The sequence below is a fragment of the Oncorhynchus keta genome, chromosome 36 (assembly GCF_023373465.1).
Source record: "Oncorhynchus keta strain PuntledgeMale-10-30-2019 chromosome 36, Oket_V2, whole genome shotgun sequence".
Taxonomy (NCBI): Eukaryota; Metazoa; Chordata; class Actinopteri; order Salmoniformes; family Salmonidae; genus Oncorhynchus; species Oncorhynchus keta.
In genome coordinates, this window is record NC_068456.1 from 684,052 (window position 1) to 702,586 (window position 18,535).

Genomic DNA, 18,535 nt, shown 5'->3' on the forward strand with positions numbered 1-18,535 from the left:
TGGATTTCTTCTCAGGTTTTTGCCTGCCATATGAGTTATATTATACTCACAGACATCATTCAAACAGTTTTAGAAACTTCAGTGTGTCGTCTATCCAATACTAATAATAATATGCATATAGTAGCAACTGAGACTGAGGAGCAGGCCAATTTCTCTGGGCACCTCTGGGCACCTTTCATCCAAGCTACTCAATACTGCCCCTACAGCCATAAGAAGTTAATGAACATAAACACATTTAGCATCTCCGGCTATCGTACTGCTTTTGGAGTAGAGTAAATTCTATGCACTTGAATAGCGGATTGAGGACTCTTTTGCTGCGATTTATTTTCATACCAGCCAGGTAGGCTACTCCAGTTGTAAAGTCATGCAATGTGCTTAAATATTAGAAAAGTTGAGAAAAAAATATAGTAGGCCTAATCTATGGAAACCTGATGGGAGCCTCGTCTTTTTAATAGAGGCCATCAACACTGTTGCATAGCCTATAGAAATGTCGAGCAACATGGGCTTATAGGAACACTTATTTCATTCCATGCATCAACCAGCTATGAGAAGCTGGCTCTCCTATTTTGCTCTAATTTTGAATGCCAGAGCTCTCAGAAGTGTTTTATTTGATTTTCTATTGCATTTGCATTGATGTCAGAATGATTAGTGGAACAATAGAGCGCTGAGTACTGACCATAAGCGACTGACCCTTAGCCAATTTGATAGGCTACTAATGACCATCAGCGGCATCAGAGAGCAGTTTGGGTTACCGTGACTGTCAAGTGGAATTTGACTGCTGTCATGACAAGTGACTGCCGGTGTGGCGGTAATCCGGACACCGTAACAGCCCGAGTTCACAGTCACCTACAATCTGCAGTCTGAGAAGTGCCTTCAGAAAGTATTCAGGCTTTTTCCACATTTTGTTATGTTACAGGCTCATTAATTATTTTTTTTTTAAATCTACACACATTACCACATAATGATCAAGAGAAAACAGGTTTTTATACATTTTTGCAAATGTATAAAAAAAACGGATTCCTTATTTCCATAAGTATTCAGACCCTTTTCTATGAGCCTTGAAATTGAGCTGAGGAGCATCATGTTTCCATTGGTCCTTGAGATGTTTCTACAACTTGATTGGAGTGCACCTGTGGTAGTTCTGAGCCCTCTCCTGTACTCCCTGTTCACCCACGACTGCGTGGCCACGCACGCCTCCAACTCAATCATCAAGTTTGCGGATGACACAACAGTGGTAGGCTTGATTACCAACAATGACGAGACGGCCTACAGGGAGGAGGTGAGGGCCCTCTGAGTGTGGTGTCAGGAAAATAACCTCACACTCAACGTCAACAAAACTAAGGAGATGATTGTGGACTTCAGGAAACAGCAGAGGGAACACCCCCCTGTCCACATCGATGGAACAGTAGTGGAGAGGGTAGCAAGTTTTAAGTTCCTCGGCATACACATCACAGACAAACTGAATTGGTCCACCCACACAGACAGCATTGTGAAGAAGGCGCAGCAGCGCCTCTTCAACCTCAGGAGGCTGAAGAAATTTGGCTCGTCACCAAAAGCACTCACAAACTTCTACAGATGCACAATCGAGAGCATCCTGGCGGGCTGTATCACCGCCTGGTACGGCAACTGCTCCGCCCACAACCGTAAGGCTCTCCAGAGGGTAGTGAGGTCTGCACAACGCATCACCGGGGGCAAACTACCTGCCCTCCAGGACACCTACACCACCCGATGTTACAGGAAGGCCATAAAGATCATCAAGGACAACAACCACCCGAGCCACTGCCTGTTCACCCCGCTATCATCCAGAAGGCGAAGTCAGTACAGGTGCATCAAAGCTGGGACCGAGAGACTGAAAAACAGCTTCTATCTCAAGGCCATCAGATTGTTAAACAGCCACCACTAACATTGAGTGGCTGCTGCCAACACACTGACTCAACTCCAGCCACTTTAATAATGGGAATTGATGGGAAATGATGTAAAATATATCACTAGCCACTTTAAACAATGCTACCTAATATAATGTTTACATACCCTACATTATTCATCTCATATGTATACGTATATACTGTACTCTATATCATCTACTGCATCTTTATGTAACATATGTATCACTAGCCACTTTAACGATGCCACTTTGTTTACATACTCATCTCATATGTATATACTGTACTCGATACCATCTACTGTATCTTGCCTATGCCACTCTGTACAATCACTCATTCATATATCTTTATGTACATATTCTTTATCCCCCTACACTTGTGTGTATAAGACAGTAGTTTTGGAATTGTTAGTTAGATTACTTGTTGGTTATTACTGCATTGTCGGAACTAGAAGCACAAGCATTTCGCTACACTCGCATTAACATCTGCTAACCATGTGTATGTGACAAATAACATTTGATTTGATTTGATTTGAGAAGGGCCTTGGTCAGGGAGGTGACCAAGAACCCGATGGTCACACTGACAGAGCTCTAGAGTTCCTCTGTGGAGATGGGAGAACCTTCCAGAAGGACAACCATCTCTGCAGCACTCCACCAATCAGGCCTTTATGGTAGAGTGGCCAGACAGAAGGCACTCCTCAGTAAAAAGCACATTGGAGTTGCCCACTTGGAGTTGCCAAAAGGCACCTAACGACTCTCAGACCATGAGAAACAAGATTCTTTGGTCTAATGAAACCAGAATTGAACTCTTTTGCCTGAATGCCAAGCGTCATGTTTGGAGGAAACCTGGCAGCATCATGCTGTGAAGATGTTTTTCAGCTGCAGGGACTGGGAGATTAGTCAGGATCCAAGGAAAGATGAACGGAGCAAAGTACAGAGATATCCTTGATGAAAACCTGCTCCAGAGCGCTCAGGACTTCAGACTGCGGGCAAATGTTCACCTTCCAACAGGACAACGACCCTAAGAACACAGCCAAGACGCAGTATTGGCTTTGGGACAAGTCTCTGAATGTCCTTGAGTGGCCCAGCCAGAGCCCAGTCTTGAACCCGATCGAACAGCTCTAGAGACCTGAAATTAGCTGTGCAGCAACACTCCCCATCCAACCTGACAGAGGTTGAGAGGATCTCAAATCAAACTTTATTTGTCACATGCGCTGAATACAGCTGAATACAAGTGTAGACCTTACAGTGGAATGCTTACTTACAAGCCCTTAACCAACAGTGCAGATTAACAAGAGTTAATAAAATATTTACCAAATAAAGTAAATAATAAATAGTAACACAATAAAATAACAATAACAATGCTATTTTTTTTTTTTTAATTTACACCTTTATTTTACTAGGCAAGTCAGTTAAGAACAAATTCTTATTTTATACAGGGGGTACCGAGTCAATGTGCGGGGGTAAAGGGTAGTTGAGGTAATTTGTACATTTTTAGGTAGGGGTTAAGTGACTATGCATAGGTGATAAACAGCGAGTAGTAGCAGTGTACAATACAAATGTGTCCATTTGATTAATTGTGGAGCAGTCTTATGGCTTGGGGGTAGAAGCTGTTAAGGAGCCTTTTGGTCCAAGACTTGGCACTCCGGCACCGCTTTCCATGCAGAAAAAAACAGTTTATGACTTGAGTGACTGGAATCTCTGACAATTTTATGTCCTTTCCCCTGACTCCCCATATTATAAAGGTCCTGGATGGCAGGAAGATCGTCCCCAGTGATGTACTCGGCCATACGCACTACCCTCTGTAGTGCCTTACAGTCAGATGCCTAGCATTTGCCATAGCAGGCGGTGATGCAACTGGTCAGAATGCTCTCGATGGTGCAGATGTCAGTGAAAACACTTGCCAGTTGGTGGAGCGTGCTTTGAGTACACGTCTGGCCCCGCGCTTTGTGACTGTTGACCTGTTTAAAGGAGCGTTATCACACAGTCATCAAGAACAGCTGGATCTCCTGTGCATGCTTCAGTGTTGCTTGCCTCGAAGCGAGCATAAAAGGCATTTCGCTCATCTGGTAGGCTCTCCTCACTGGGCAGCTCACGTCTGGGTTTCCCTTTGTAGTTTGTAATAGTTTTCACATCTGACGAACATCGGAGCCGGTGAAGTAGGATTCAATCTTAATTATATTGACGCTTTGCTTGTTTGATGGTTCGTCAGAGGTCAAAGCGGGATTTCTTATAAACGTAGGATAGAATTATGGTCAGATTTGCCAAATGGAGGGTGTGGGATAGCTTTGTATGCATCTCTGTGTGCGGAGTAAAGGTGGTCTAGATTTGCATATGTGACATGCTGGTACAAATGTGGTAAAACTGATTTAAGTTTGCCTGGATTGGCATTTTCCTGTTAGTTTATGGCCTTAGAGTTGGTTGAGTGTGGTCTTAGTGCCAGCATCGGCCTGTGGTGATAAATAGACTGCTACGAATAATATAGATGAGAACTCTCTTGGCAGATAGTGTGGTCTACAGCTTATCATATGGTACTCTACCTCAGGTGTGCAGTACCCCGAGACTTCTTTAATATTAGACATTGCTGTTCTTGACAAATAGACACACACCGCCACCCCTCGTCTTGCCAGACGTAGCTTCTTCTCTGTTCTGCCGGTGCATGGAAAATCCTGCCAGCTCTATATTATCCATGTCGTCGTTCAGCCATGACTCGGTGAAACATAAGATATTGCAGTTTTTAATGTCCCGTTGGTAGGATAATCTTAATCATAGGTCATCAATTTTATTTTACAAGTATTGTACGTTAGCCTGTAGAATGGATGGTAGTGGGAGTTTCCTCGCTCGCCTATGGATTCTCAGAAGGCAGCCCGACCTGCGCCCCCTTTTCCTCCATCTTTTATCCACACAAATAACAGGGATTTGTTCCCGGGAAAGCAGCATATCCTTCTCATCGGACTCGTTAAAGGAAAAAGTTTCTTCCAGGTAAAAGTGAGTAATCGCTGTTCTGATGTCCAGAAGTTATTTTCGGTCATAAGAGATGGTAGCATCCACATTATGTACAAAATAAGTTAGTTTTTTTAAACGCAAAAAAACTAACAAAATAGCACAGTTGGTTAGGAGCATGTAAAACCATCTTACTTCAGTTCCATCTGCAGAGAAGAATAGAAGAAACTCCCCAAATACAGATGTGCCAAGCTTGTACCGTCATATCCAAGAAGACTCGGTGCTGTAATCACTGCCAAAGGTGCTTCAACAAAGTACTAAGTAAAGGGTCTGAATACTTATGTGATATTTCAGTTTTCTACATTTGCAAAAATGTTTTTTTTTTTTTATGTTTTTGCTTTGTCATTTTGGGGTATTATGTGTAGATTGATGAGGAGAAAAACAAATGTAATACATTTTTGAATAAGGCTGTAATGTAATAAAATGTGGAAAAAGTGCACGGGTCAGAATATTTTCCCAATTGCACTGTATGACATAAACCTGTGCTTTATAAAGGGTAGTATTAGCACCACATAATAAAGGCCTTATAAATATTTAAACATTTATAGGATGGCCCAACCTCTTGAAGACTTATGTAAATGTGATATTACTGTTTGTTTTGCTTTGTCATTATGGGCTATTGTGTGTAGATTGATGAGAGGGAAAAACAATTTAATCCATTTTAGAATAAGACTGTAACATAACAAAAAGTCGGAATACTTTCCGAAGGCAATGTACGTACAGGGTTGGGGTCAATTCCCTTTCAATTCAGGAAGTAAACAGAAATTCCAATAAATATAAATAGCGTTGAGGAAAAAATGGAATTGGAATTTAAGTTTACTTCCTGAATTGACAGAATTTAAATGGAATTGACCCCAACACTGCTGACCTCGTATCTTTGGATGTGCTCGGGCACTGAGAAGTATGACGTAAAAGCATGTCAGGATTCTCCAAAAGCTTGGAAAAAGATGAACACGATACAGGCTCACAGACACTCCAATTGGGGGCAAGCAAAGTTGAACAACACTTTTTTTTAACAAGAATGTTCAAAAAGCATTAGAAGGAACTTGCGTTGGCTGACACATGACCTTTACAGTGACCAGAAAATGGCTGGTTGATGCAAACCAGGCCATGGCCCACTGAAGTTGCCCAATCATAGAGAGCTACTCCGAGCTATTCCTCGCCTCGGAATAATGGTTTGTGTTTCTTTCCGTTCCCCTCCTGTCGTGTATGATATCCGTGCACGGGTCTGAAGAGGGGCTGTGGATGGAAATCTGTCAGGGCTCATCTGGCCTCAGACCGGGACTCCATAGATAATGCCAAAAGCCCAAACTTCAAGGTTTCAGTTTGAACTTTTGAAATGTAATAAAGCGCCCCTTTTTCCCCTCCCCAAACCACTGGCATATGTGGAGCTCTTTAGTAATGTGAGATGCCTTGTGTTGAGCTGAGAAAATGGAAGCCAGCACTCTTTTTATGAAGAAAGCTCAAACCCCAAGAACACTTCTAAGGAGAAAGGAGGGTGCAGGGCTAAAGAGAAAATGACTGGTTTAAGTCGAAAAAGCCCCAAAATGAATACAGAAAAAATATTTTTGTTTTTGATATTTTCCTCGGTTTTTGGGTGAGCGCTGAAGGTTGCCAGACTACGTTCAGCCACATTCCAATTTCAGATGTCAGGTTTGTTTGGATTGTGCTGGGGGAGTGACGTTAAGCGGAGCGGTATAGATGTAGCCCTCTCTTTTAGTTTGAATGGTCTCTCTCTCTCTCTCTCTCTCTCTCTCTCTCTCTCTCTCTCTCTGTCTCTCTCTCTGTCTCTCTCTCTCTTTCTTGCCCCTCCTCTCTTAGTTTGAACTCTCTCTCTGGTCTCTTTCTCTCTCTCCCTCTCTTTGGTTTCTCTCTCTCATTGGTCTCCCCCTCTCACTCTTTCCCTCCCTCCCTCTCTCTCTTGTTCTCGCTCACTCTTTTGTTCCTTCTCTCTCTCTCTCTGGGTGCTCTGCCTTGCCCGCCCAGACACGTTGAACCACTTTATACTGAGACTAGCAGCAACCGGGTCAGCATTGTTCTATGTGAACCGTGCTGGAAAGTTCCCCTCGCTCCAGCACGCACCATTTATTATTTAAGATTATTTTCTCTCCTGGTGCCGCAAACGTTTTTTATGAATCTGTCCAACGTGATTTAGGAGTGGTTTATAGTTTACATAATAGTTTATAGTTCTCTCACTTCTCTTTCTCTCTATCTCTCCTCTCTAAACCTGTGAGTGTTATAGTTGTCTCACCCCCTTCTTCCCTCTTACCCTGTCTATGTGTCCTGTAGGAGTATCTGGACCTGTGTGCCCCAGCGGAGCAGTATTCTCCCAGCTTCCAGGACACACGCAGTTCCTGTTCCTCCGGTGACGACTCTGTGTTCTCCCATGATCCCTTACCAGAAGAGCCCTGCCTCTCAAAGTACCAGCACATCAATGGGGCCGTCAAAACATGAGGCCTCCCCTCCTCAATCCCTCCATCGAGCCTGACCTGCCCCTCACCCTTACACCCCCCCCCCCCAAAGAAACACTTCCAGAGAAACTGAGATATACCCCCACAACTAACCCCCTCAAACCACAAACCTCCCAACCCCCACTCTGGCTCCCAATGGACTTTATTTTTTATTTTTTTATTTCACCTTTATTCAACCAGGTAGGCCAGTTGAGAACAAGTTCTCATTTACAACTGCGACCTGGCCAAGATGAAGCAAAGCAGTGCGACAAAAACAAACAACACAGAGTCACACATAAACAAACGTACAGTCAATAACACAGTAGAAAAAAATCTATGTACAGTGTGTGCAAAGACAGAGTTTGCAAAGGACTTAACGGACTGGATGAGACTGGGCCGGTGGCAGCGCTGCTGTTAGAACTGAACACATTCACCCACGTTTATACCCATGTTCAAGGTCTTAAGGAGAGGACAGGGACCCCCTTTCTTGCCGTTTTGTTATTTGTTCGGTTGTCTTCCACAAGAGTTTGGAATTTACAACTTGTGCCTTCCATGATTCCATTCCGCTGACTGCCATTCTAAGACTTTAGTTTGTGCCCAGAGGGAAAATATGGACCTTAATGAACTGAAAAAACAAGGAACTCAAAAAGAGGACAGCAAAATAGGAAGGGGAGTGAAAGAAGGCACCAACTAACAAAAACGGTTAAATAGGAGAAGAGCGCTTACAGACACAGCCTCTTGTTTATATTTTGTAATATTGTCTTGTTTCTTTTTATCTTCTCTTGATAATCCCACACACATATTATTATTATGGCGAAAAAATAATGCATAAATATAGTGCTGAGTAAAATTGTAAATATATTCAAATATGTATAAATATATAAATAGTATATATTTACAGTTAATTATTTTTTGTATGGACTCCAGAATAATTCCCCCCTCTCCCGTCCTCCCTCTTTGGGTTTGAGACAGGTGTGTCATCACCCAGGTTATGTTTCTGTTCTCTTGTGTTCTTTTAAAGACACAAACACAAGCATGCACACGTACACACACACACACACACACACACACACACACACACACACACACACACACACACACAAACACCTGTCTCGCTCTCACTCAATGACACAGAGGAGTATTATTGGCTTTCAGGGAAAGAGATAGCATGTTAATTTATTTACTTTTTTTATGAAATCAAAAAGTTGAAAAAAGAACAAAAATAGTAAGAAAGAATTAATGCTATTAATGATGCTGATAACAAAGAATAAATAATTCATTATTTTTATTATGGTCATTTAAAAGTATCTTTCAGAGGTAACAGAAATAAAGCTATTTTTGGTAGTGGGTGTTAAAAAGATCCTGGTTTCGTACATTTTATATATAAATGTGAATATTAAGTTACAATTTAAATACTGTACATTTTATAGTTTGCTAATACCTTTCTTATATAGATGATGCAGTTTCTATCCAGTCATTTGACTCTTTCTTAGGTTTGCAAATGGAATGAGATTTCTGGATATTTACAGTACATTCAGAAAGTCTTCAGACCCCTTCACTTTTTTCACATTTTGTTACGTTACAGCCTTATTCTAAAATGTATTAAATAAAACATTATCCTCATCAATCTACACACAATACCCCATAATGACAAAGTTAAAACAGGTTTTTGGACATTTTTGCAAATGTATAAAAAAAAAAAATAGAAATACCTTATTTACAAAAATATTCAAACCCTTCGCAATCAGACTCGAAATTGAGCTCAGGTGCATCCTGTTTCCATTGATCATCCTTGATGTTTCTACAACCTGATTGGAGTCCACCTGTGGTGCATTTAATTGATTGGACATGATTTGTAAAGGCACACACCTGTCTATATAAGGTCACACAGTGAACAGTGCATGTCAGAGCACAAACCAAGCCATGAGGTTGATGCAATTGTCCGTAGAGCTCCGAGACAGGATTGTGTCGAGGCACAGATCTGGGGAAGGGTATAAAAAAATTCTGCAGCATTGAAGGTCCCCAAGAACACAGTGGCCTCCATCATTCTTAAATGGAAGAGGTTTGAAACCACCAAGACTCTTCCTAGAACTGGCCGCCCTGCCAAACTGAGCAATCAGGAGAGAAGGCCTTGGTCAGGGTGGTGACCAAGAACCCGATGGTCACTCTGAAAGAGCTCTAGAGTCCCTTAGGAGATGGGAGAACCTTCCAGAAGGACAACCATCTCTGCAGCACTCTACCAATCAGGCCTTTATGGTAGAGTGGCCAGACAGAAGCCACTCCTCAGTAAAAGACACATGAAAGCCCGCTTGGAGTTTGCCAAGAAGCACCTAAAGAAGTCTCAAACCATGAGAAACAAGATTCTCTGGTCTGACTAAACCAAGATTGAACTCTTTGGCCTGAATGCCAAGCGTCACGTCTGGAGGAAACCTGACACCTCCTTACAGTGAAGCATGGTGGTGGCAGCATCATGCAGTGGGGATTTTTTTCAGCGTCATGGACTGGGAGACTATTCAGGATCGAGGCAAAGATGAACGGAGCAAAGTACAGGTGACAACCTGATTGATGACAACCTGCTCCAGAATGGTCAGGACCTCAGACTGGGGCGAAGGTTCTCTTTCTAACAGGACAACGACCCTAAGCACACAGCCAAGACAATGCAGGAGTGGCTTCGTGACAAGTCTCTGAATGTCCTTGAGTGGCCCAGCCAGAGCCCAACCTTGAACCCGATCGAACGTCTCTGGAGAGACCTGAAAATAGCTGTGCACCGATGCTCCTCATCCAACCTGACAGAGCTTAAGAGGATCTGCAGAGAAGAATGGGAGAAACTCCCCAAATACAGATGTGCCAAGCTTGTGGTGTCATACCCAAAAAGACTCAAGGCTGTAATTGCTGCCAAACATGCTTCAACAAAGTACCAAGTAAAGGGTCTGGATACTTATGTAAATGTGATACTTCCGGGGGTTATTTAATCAATTTAAAAATAAATCTAACGTAATAAAATGTGTAAAAAGTGAAGGTCTGAATACTTTCCGAATGCACTGTATATGATTGAAAACTACCCACTAGCAATCTGTTACTTCATTTAGGCTTAAAGATTAACACCAGAGGATTCAAAGCTGAAAAACAAAAGTATTAAATAATTTGTGTTTTTTTTCTTCTAGTGGACCAAGTTTAAGATGTTTTTTTTGCAAGTGTTCTTGTCACATTTGAAAAATAAAAGATAGAAAAACAAGTGTCTGTGTTGACTATTCACTCAGAAATATTTTCATGTCCTTGAGAGAGGTCTGAGACTGGCTATATTAGAATATCAGACTATTATCCGTTTTGTTTTGGTGTTGGCTGATTCGTTGATGGATTTTGTTCAGATCCGAATTAGTTTAGCAGAGTGAAATATTGACTTATGTGAACATGTAGGTAATCAGTGTTTATCATCAACTGTGATTGATAAAGGCTGTGTTAGAGGTTAATGGTGCTTTATTCATATAAGCAAAGCAATAACATTAATAGCAACATACAGCAAGACACTGGTATTTCATAAAACATACATTAAAGTTGATGAAAGTTTAGCCAAATTAATTGTACTAGATGATAGCATGGGTTAGAGCTTTAAATTTATGTTGTATTTGCCAGTCAGTCTATAGGAAGGTGGGGGAATGATGTGTCTAGTTTTAGGGCCTGGAATAAAGTTAGGACAACTGACCAGAACAGGGTTCGCTGGAGATGCACTGTTGAGGCCATTTGTTCCACCAGGAGCTAAAAATAATAAGGGCTCTATTCAATTTAAAGAGGAGACTGCATTCACAGTAAATGCTGCGTATGTCTGCTCAATCGGAAATTACCTTTATTTCTGTAGCACAATCTGTCATGCTTCAGCAATAGAGATTGAATAGAGCCATAAGTCAAATCAGTCAAGTATTACGGCCGGTGATGTTAAGAGCAGACATTTACAGTTCCATTTTTTTGAGTAAATCTTGATTCCTCACCCTCAATTACCAGGCTTTGACATGTCTTGCTCTGAGAATCCCAGAGTGCAGTGCCCCACCCCTGTGACTCGATGGCGCTCAACGTGTTCTGCCATGCTCCCTGAGAGGGCAGTGTGAAAAGTAGGGGAAAACATGTATATTTTTCCACTGAAAAAGCCAAGAAGAGCCCTGGAGGATTTGAGAACAGAAAGAGTGGCAGAGTTTAACCACATACACCCGTCATTGTAGGGAGGAGAGATGGTGGTCTTGGAGGCCAGATATCCACACTGGCTATAGCTCACTGTAATCAGTACCTGTGGGCTGGCTATACACACTCCTGGAGGTTGCGTATGGAGACTGGAGAGGGTGTAAGGTGCTCCGTCTTGATCTACAGTGGGGAGAACAATTATTTGATACACTGCCGATTTTGCAGGTTTTCCTACTTACAAAGCATGTAGATGTATTTTTATCATAGGTACACCTCAACTGGGAGAGACGGAATCTAAAACAAAAATCCAGAAAATCACATTATATGAATTTTAAGTAATTAATTTGCATTTTATTGCATGACATAAGTATTTGATACACCAGAAAAGCAGAACTTAATATTTGGTACAGAAACCTTTGTTTGCCATTACAGAGATCATACGTTTCCTGTAGTTCTTGACCAGGTTTGCACACACTGCAGCAGGGAATTTGGCCCACTCCTCCATACAGACCTTCTCCAGATCCTTCAAGTTTCGGGGCTGTCGCTGGGCAATACGATCTTTCAGCTCCCTCCAAAGATTTTCTATTGGGTTCAGGTCTGGAGACTGGCTAGGCCACTCCAGGACCTTGAGATGCTTCTTACGGAGCCACTCCTTAGTTGCCCTGGCTGTGTGTTTCGGGTCGTTGTCATGCTGGAAGACCCAGCCACGACCCATCTTCAATGCTCTTACTGAGGGAAGGAGGTTGTCTGCCAAGTTCTCGCGATACATGGCCCCATCCATCCTCCCCTCAATACGGTGCAGTCGTCCTGTCCCCTTTGCAAAAAAGCATCCCCAAAGAATGATGTTTCCACCTCCATGCTTCACGGTTGGAATGGTGTTCTTGGGGTTGTACTCATCCTTCTTCCTCCAAACACGGCGAGTGGAGTTTAGACCAAAAAGCAATATTTTTGTCTCATCAGACCACATGACCTTCTCCCATTCCTTCTCTGGATCATCCAGATGGTCATTGGAAAACTTCAGACGGGCCTGGACATGCGCTAATGGTTTTCTTTGAGTATGTGGTCCCAGCTCTCTTCAGGTCATTGACCAGGTCCTGCCGTGTAGTTCTGGGCTGATCCCTCACCTTCCTCATGATCATTGATGCCCCACGAGGTGAGATCTTGCATGGAGCCCCAGACCGAGGGTGATTGACCGTCATCTTGAACTTCTTCCATTTTCTAATAATAGCGCCAACAGTTGTTGCCTTTCTCACCAAGCTGTTTGCCTATTGTCCTGTAGATCATCCCAGCCTTGTGCAGGTCTACAATTTTAACCCTGATGTCCTTACACAGCCCTCTGGTCTTGGCCATTGTGGAGAGGTTGGAGTCTGTTTGATTGAGTGTGTGGACAGGTGTCTTTTATACAGGTAACGAGTTCAAACAGTTGCAGTTAATACAGGTAATGAGTGGAGAACAGGAGGGCTTCTTAAAGGAGGGCTTCTTAAAAAGAAACTAACAGGTCTGTGAGAGCCGGAATTCTTACTGGTTTGGTGATCAAATACTTATGTCATGCAATAAAATGCAAATTAATTACTTAAACATCATACAATGTGATTTTCTGGATTTTTGTTTTAGATTCTGTCTCTCACAGTTGAAGTGTACCTGTGATAAAAATGACAGACTTCTACATGCTATGTAAGTAGGAAAACCTGCAAAATCGGCAGTTTATCAAATACTTGTTCCTCAACACTGTATATGCTATGTTTTCCTCCAATGCTGAGGCAAGTTTAGGCAAACAGTCACTGATTATGACAAGTACAATACAGCAAATGAAAGATAAACATCTTGTTAATTAACCCATCGTATCCGATTTCAAAAATGCTTTACAGCGAAAGCACAACAAATGATTATGTTAGGTCATAGCCAAGTCGAAAAAACACAGACATTTTTCCAGCCAAAGAGAGGAGTCACAAAAAGCAGAAATATAGATGAAATGATTCACTAACCTTTGATGATCTTCATCAGATGACACTCATAGGACATCATGTTACACAATACATGTGAATATTTATATCCAAAAATCTCAATTTACATTGGCGCCTTACGTGCAGTAATGTTTTGATTCCAAAACATCCGGTTATTTTGCAGAAATACTCATAATAAACATTGATAAAAGATACAAGTGTTATTCACAAAATTAAAGATAGAATTCTCCTTAATGCAACCGCTGTGTCAGATTTCAAAATAATATCCGCCATTTTGGAGTCAACAGAAGTTGACATCAGAAGGCACTCCAGGAATCCTAGTTCGACAATAAATGATTGATCTATTCCATAAAGTTCCATAAAGTCCATCATTTAGCCACTTGTTGTTAGCGTGTTCAGCCCAGTAATCCATCTTCATGAGGCGCGAGCACTTCGTCCAGATAAAAACTCGAAAAGTTCTGTTACAGTCCGTAGAAACAAGTCAAACGATGTATGGAATCAATCGTTAGGATGCTTTTAACATAAATCATCTATAAGGTTCCAAGCAGAGAATTTAATTGTCTGAAGAAAAGCACTGGAACGAGAGCAAACTCTGTCGGGAGCGCGCTTCACAAGCCTGAGACACCCTGCCAGACCACTGACTCAAAGAGCTGTCACGAGCCCCTCCTTTATCGTCGAATCCTCAAACCAGTTTCTAAAGACGGTTGATATCTAGTGGAAGCCGTAGGAAGTGCAACCTCATCCATATCCCACTGTGAATTCAATAGCGACTGGGTTGAAAATCGACCAACCTCAGATTTCTCACTTCCTGTTTGGATTTCTTCTCAGGTTCTTGCCTGCCATATGAGTACTGTTATACTCACAGACATCATTCAAACAGTTTTAGAAACTTCTGAGTGTTTTCTATCCAATACTAATCATATGCATATATTAGCATCTGGGACAGAGTAGGAGGCAGTTCACTCTGGGCATGCTATTCATCCAAAAGTGAAATGCTGCCCCCTCTCCCAAAAAGGTTACACTTGGGATGGCCGAGCGGTGATAGTGGTTCCTCTCTATCGCTCGTTGGTGTTGATTTCAGCCTGTCCATTTGGTGATGGAAAATCCATCATTAAATACATTGGAAACGTACACTGAACATTTGCAATATAAAATGTACAATGCCTATATATTATACTGCCATCAAGTCAGCCATCAGTCAATAAGATATCATACTGACACCAAACCCACATTTTCCATTTAGTTTAGAAGCCAGCAATCGCATACTTCAGAGCCGGCCCAAAATTCACAGCGCCTTCTGTCAAAACCATGAAAAATATTAAAACACGTAGTTACGTTCTATCTGAGGTGACCCTCAATCCTGAGTTTTGGCTCAATAGGTCATTTGGAGCCCTGAGCAGCGACCTTAATTAGTGCTGAAAATAAACTTTTCCGGGCTGCTACGGGGTCCCTGAAAGAGCTATCGGACAGAAACTTTAGGGTCCGTCTCTATGGGCCGAGACAGTTTCAATGAACGTAGTCTTGTGATTATGGGACTTTTCTAAATGTTGTCATTTTCGCGATGTTAAAAATGAATTGAAGTTATTGCAAATGGACGAGGCTGTTTCTCTGCCTGAGAACCTTCTAGAGCCACATAACTCACCGTGCACTTCCGACGTAAGCTCTAGAATAGGTTTATAACGTTTCACAGCTCTAGGTCTGATGGTTCTTTGATGGTGCGAACGCCAGTAACTATTGCAGGCTTTGTGTCTATAAGCCCCACACTGTCATTCCATCCTGGCTGTGTGTGTATATGTGAGTTTTTTCATGGACATCTGATGGGAGAAATGACTGATTTACAGATCATGAGGGTTGCCTAATCACACATATGACATTTTGGATGTGACCTTTTTAACGCTTCAAAACGGCCCCTATGACCACAATTTAAGGCACTTCCGGTTGTCACAGGAAGCTGAAAGTAAACATATCTTCCTTGGTACAGGGTTTTACAGAATCCTGAGTTTCAAGTCTTTACGTTAAGAACTGACTGATTTACAGAGGGATGAATAAGTTGTTTTTCACAAACTGCAGGTTGTGAAAACAAAACCACTTTTAGGGTAATTAAACCACTTCCGGTTGCTCCATGAAAATTAAACTCAACACAGATAATCCTCATAGTGGCCTGATACATTGTCATTGAAGACAGTTTGATATGGCAATCATAATCCACATAAGCATCCGGTTGAAGTCAGGGCAGCAGGCAATGTATCCCTATGGGGAGAGATGTCAACGTAAACCTTTAGAAGAAAACACCTTGTTTTCACAGTTAAGGGTTAATTCCACACGGTTAATACATCTTGTTGAGGATAGGGGGTAGTATTTTCACTTTGGATGAATTGCGTGCCCACAGTGAACTGCATCCTACTCTGTCCTAGATTGCTAATATGCGGTGCCGGAGCGCCTAGGCAATAAGACTCCTGAACAGCTAATCATAGGGCTACCCACACCCCTCTTTTGCGCTGCTGCTACTCTCTGTTTATTATCAATGCATAATCACTTTAACTCTACCTACATCTACATATTACCTCAATTACCTCAACTAACCGGGTCCTCGCACATTGACTCTGTACCGGTACCCCTTGTACATAGCCTCGCTATTGTTATTTTACTGTTGCTGTTTAATTATTTGTTACATTTATTTTCAATATTTTACTTAACACTTATTTTATTAATTTCATTAAACCACTGAAAACCCTTCCACCTGCTGAAAACCCTCCCCACTTGCTGCCCAACAGATTTTCACATGGAGTTTTCACTACATTTATTTTAAAGCTGCCATACGTAACTATTCGTGTCATGTTTTATCATTGGTTATCATGTCTTGTCTCTTTGCTTTCCCTTCTGTTCGTTTCCCCCTGCTGGTCTTATTAGGTTCGTTCCCTTTTTCTATCCCTCTCTCTCCCCCTCCCTCTCTCTCTTCTCTCTATCGTTCCGTTCCTGCTCCCAGCTGTTCCTCATTCTCCTAACTCACTCATTTACTCTTTTCACACCTGTCCCCTATTTTTGCCCTCTGATTAGAGCCCTATTTCTCCCCTTGTTTTCCGCTTCTGTCCTTGTCGGATCCTTGTATGATGTTCGCAGTTCTGTGTCCTTGTCTCGCCCTGTCGTGTTTTACCGTCTTCAGATGCTGCGTGTGAGCAGGTGTCTAGGTCTGCTACGGCCGGTGCCTTCCCGAAGCAACCTGCAGTCTATGCTCGAGTCTCCAGTCAGTCCTTTCTACTGATGAGTGGATTTCAGTTTTCCTGTTTTGTTTTCACCTTGATAATTTCCAGGATTATCACTTTTGTCAAATACTGGAATAAAGACTCTGTTTCGTTAAGTCGCTTTTGGGTCCTCATTCACCTGCATAACAGAAGGATCCGACCAAGAATGGACCCAGCGACTACGGATTCTCGCAACACTGCCGTCGAGATCCAGGGAGCTATGCTCGGCAGACACGAGCAGGAATTGTCTGCTGCTCGTCATGCCGTTGAGACCCTGGCCGGCCAGGTTTCCGACCTCTCAGGACAGTTTCGGAGTCTTCGTCTCGTGCCACCAGCTACTTCCTGGTCTTCCGAGTCTCCGGAACCTAGGGTTAATAACCCGCCATGTTACTCTGGGCAGCCCACTGAGTGCTGCTCCTTTCTCACCCAGTGTGATATTGTGTTCTCTCTCCAACCCAACACATACTCTGGAGAGAGAGCTCGGATTGCTTACGCATTTCACTCCTTACTGGTCGGACTCGGGAGTGGGGCACAGCTATCTGGGAGGCAAGAGCTGAGTGTTCTAACAATTATCTCAACTTTAAAGAGGAGATGATACGGGTTTTTGATCGTTCAGTTTTTGGTAAGGAGGCTTCCAGGGCCCTGGCTTCTCTATGTCAAGGTGATCGATCCATAACGGATTACTCTATAGAGTTTCGCACTCTTGCTGCCTCCAGTGACTGGAACGAGCCGGCGTTGCTCGCTCGTTTTCTGGAGGGACTCCACGCTGAGGTTAAAGATGAGATTCTCTCCCGGGAGGTTCCTTCCAGCGTGGACTCTTTGATTGCACTCGCCATCCGCATAGAACGACGGGTAGATCTTCGTCACCGAGCTCGTGGAAGAGAGCTCGCGTTAACGGTGTTCCCCCTCTCCGCATCTCAACCATCGCCTCCCTCCGGCTCTGAGACTGAGCCCATGCAGCTGGGAGGTATTCGCATCTCGACTAAGGAGAGGGAACGGAGGATCACCAACCGCCTTTGCCTCTATTGCGGTTCTGCTGGACATTTTGTCAGTTCATGTCCAGTAAAAGGCCAGAGCTCATCAGTAAGCGGAGGGCTACTGGTGAGCGCTACTACTCAGGTCTCTCCATCTAGATCCTGTACTACCTTGTCGGTCCATTTACGCTGGACTGGTTTGGCTGCTTCCTGCAGTGCCTTGATAGACTCTGGGGCTGAGGGTTGTTTTATGGACGAAGCATGGGCTCGGAAACATGACATTCCTCTCAGACAGTTAGGGAAGCCCACGCCCATGTTCGCCTTAGATGGTAGTCTTCTCCCCAGTATCAGATGTGAGACACTACCTTTAACCCTCACAGTATCTGGTAACCACAGTGAGACCATTTCTTTTTGATTTTTCGTTCACCTTTTACACCTGTTGTTTTGGGTCATCCCTGGCTAGTATGTCATAATCCTTCTATTAATTGGTCTAGTAATTCTATCCTATCCTGGAACGTTTCTTGTCATGTGAAGTGTTTAATGTCTGCTATCCCTCCTGTTTCTTCTGTCCCCTCTTCTCAGGAGGAACCTGGTGATTTGACAGGAGTGCCGGAGGAATATCATGATCTGCGCACGGTCTTCAGTCGGTCCAGAGCCAACTCCCTTCCTCCACACCGGTCGTATGATTGTAGTATTGATCTCCTTCCGGGGACCACTCCCCCTCGGGGTAGACTATACTCTCTGTCGGCTCCCGAACGTAAGGCTCTCGAGGATTATTTGTCTGTTTCTCTCGACGCCGGTACCGTGGTGCCTTCTTCCTCTCCCGCCGGAGCGGGGTTTTTTTGTT

The 18,535-nt window shown here is 43.0% G+C and overlaps 1 protein-coding gene across 7 annotated transcripts in view; it reads left to right on the plus strand.

Moving 5' to 3' along the window:
* Nucleotides 1-10,570, plus strand: part of LOC118369377 (fibroblast growth factor receptor 2-like) — a 114,265-nt gene extending 103,695 nt beyond the window's left edge. For all 7 annotated transcript variants that reach the window (XM_052498274.1, XM_052498275.1, XM_052498271.1 and 4 more), the window contains one exon: nucleotides 7,175-10,570. In XM_052498274.1, coding sequence (XP_052354234.1) covers nucleotides 7,175-7,339 — 165 coding nt within the window. In that variant the 3' untranslated portion in view covers nucleotides 7,340-10,570. The remainder of the gene's footprint in view (nucleotides 1-7,174) is intronic.
* Nucleotides 10,571-18,535: the final 7,965 nt, after the last annotated feature.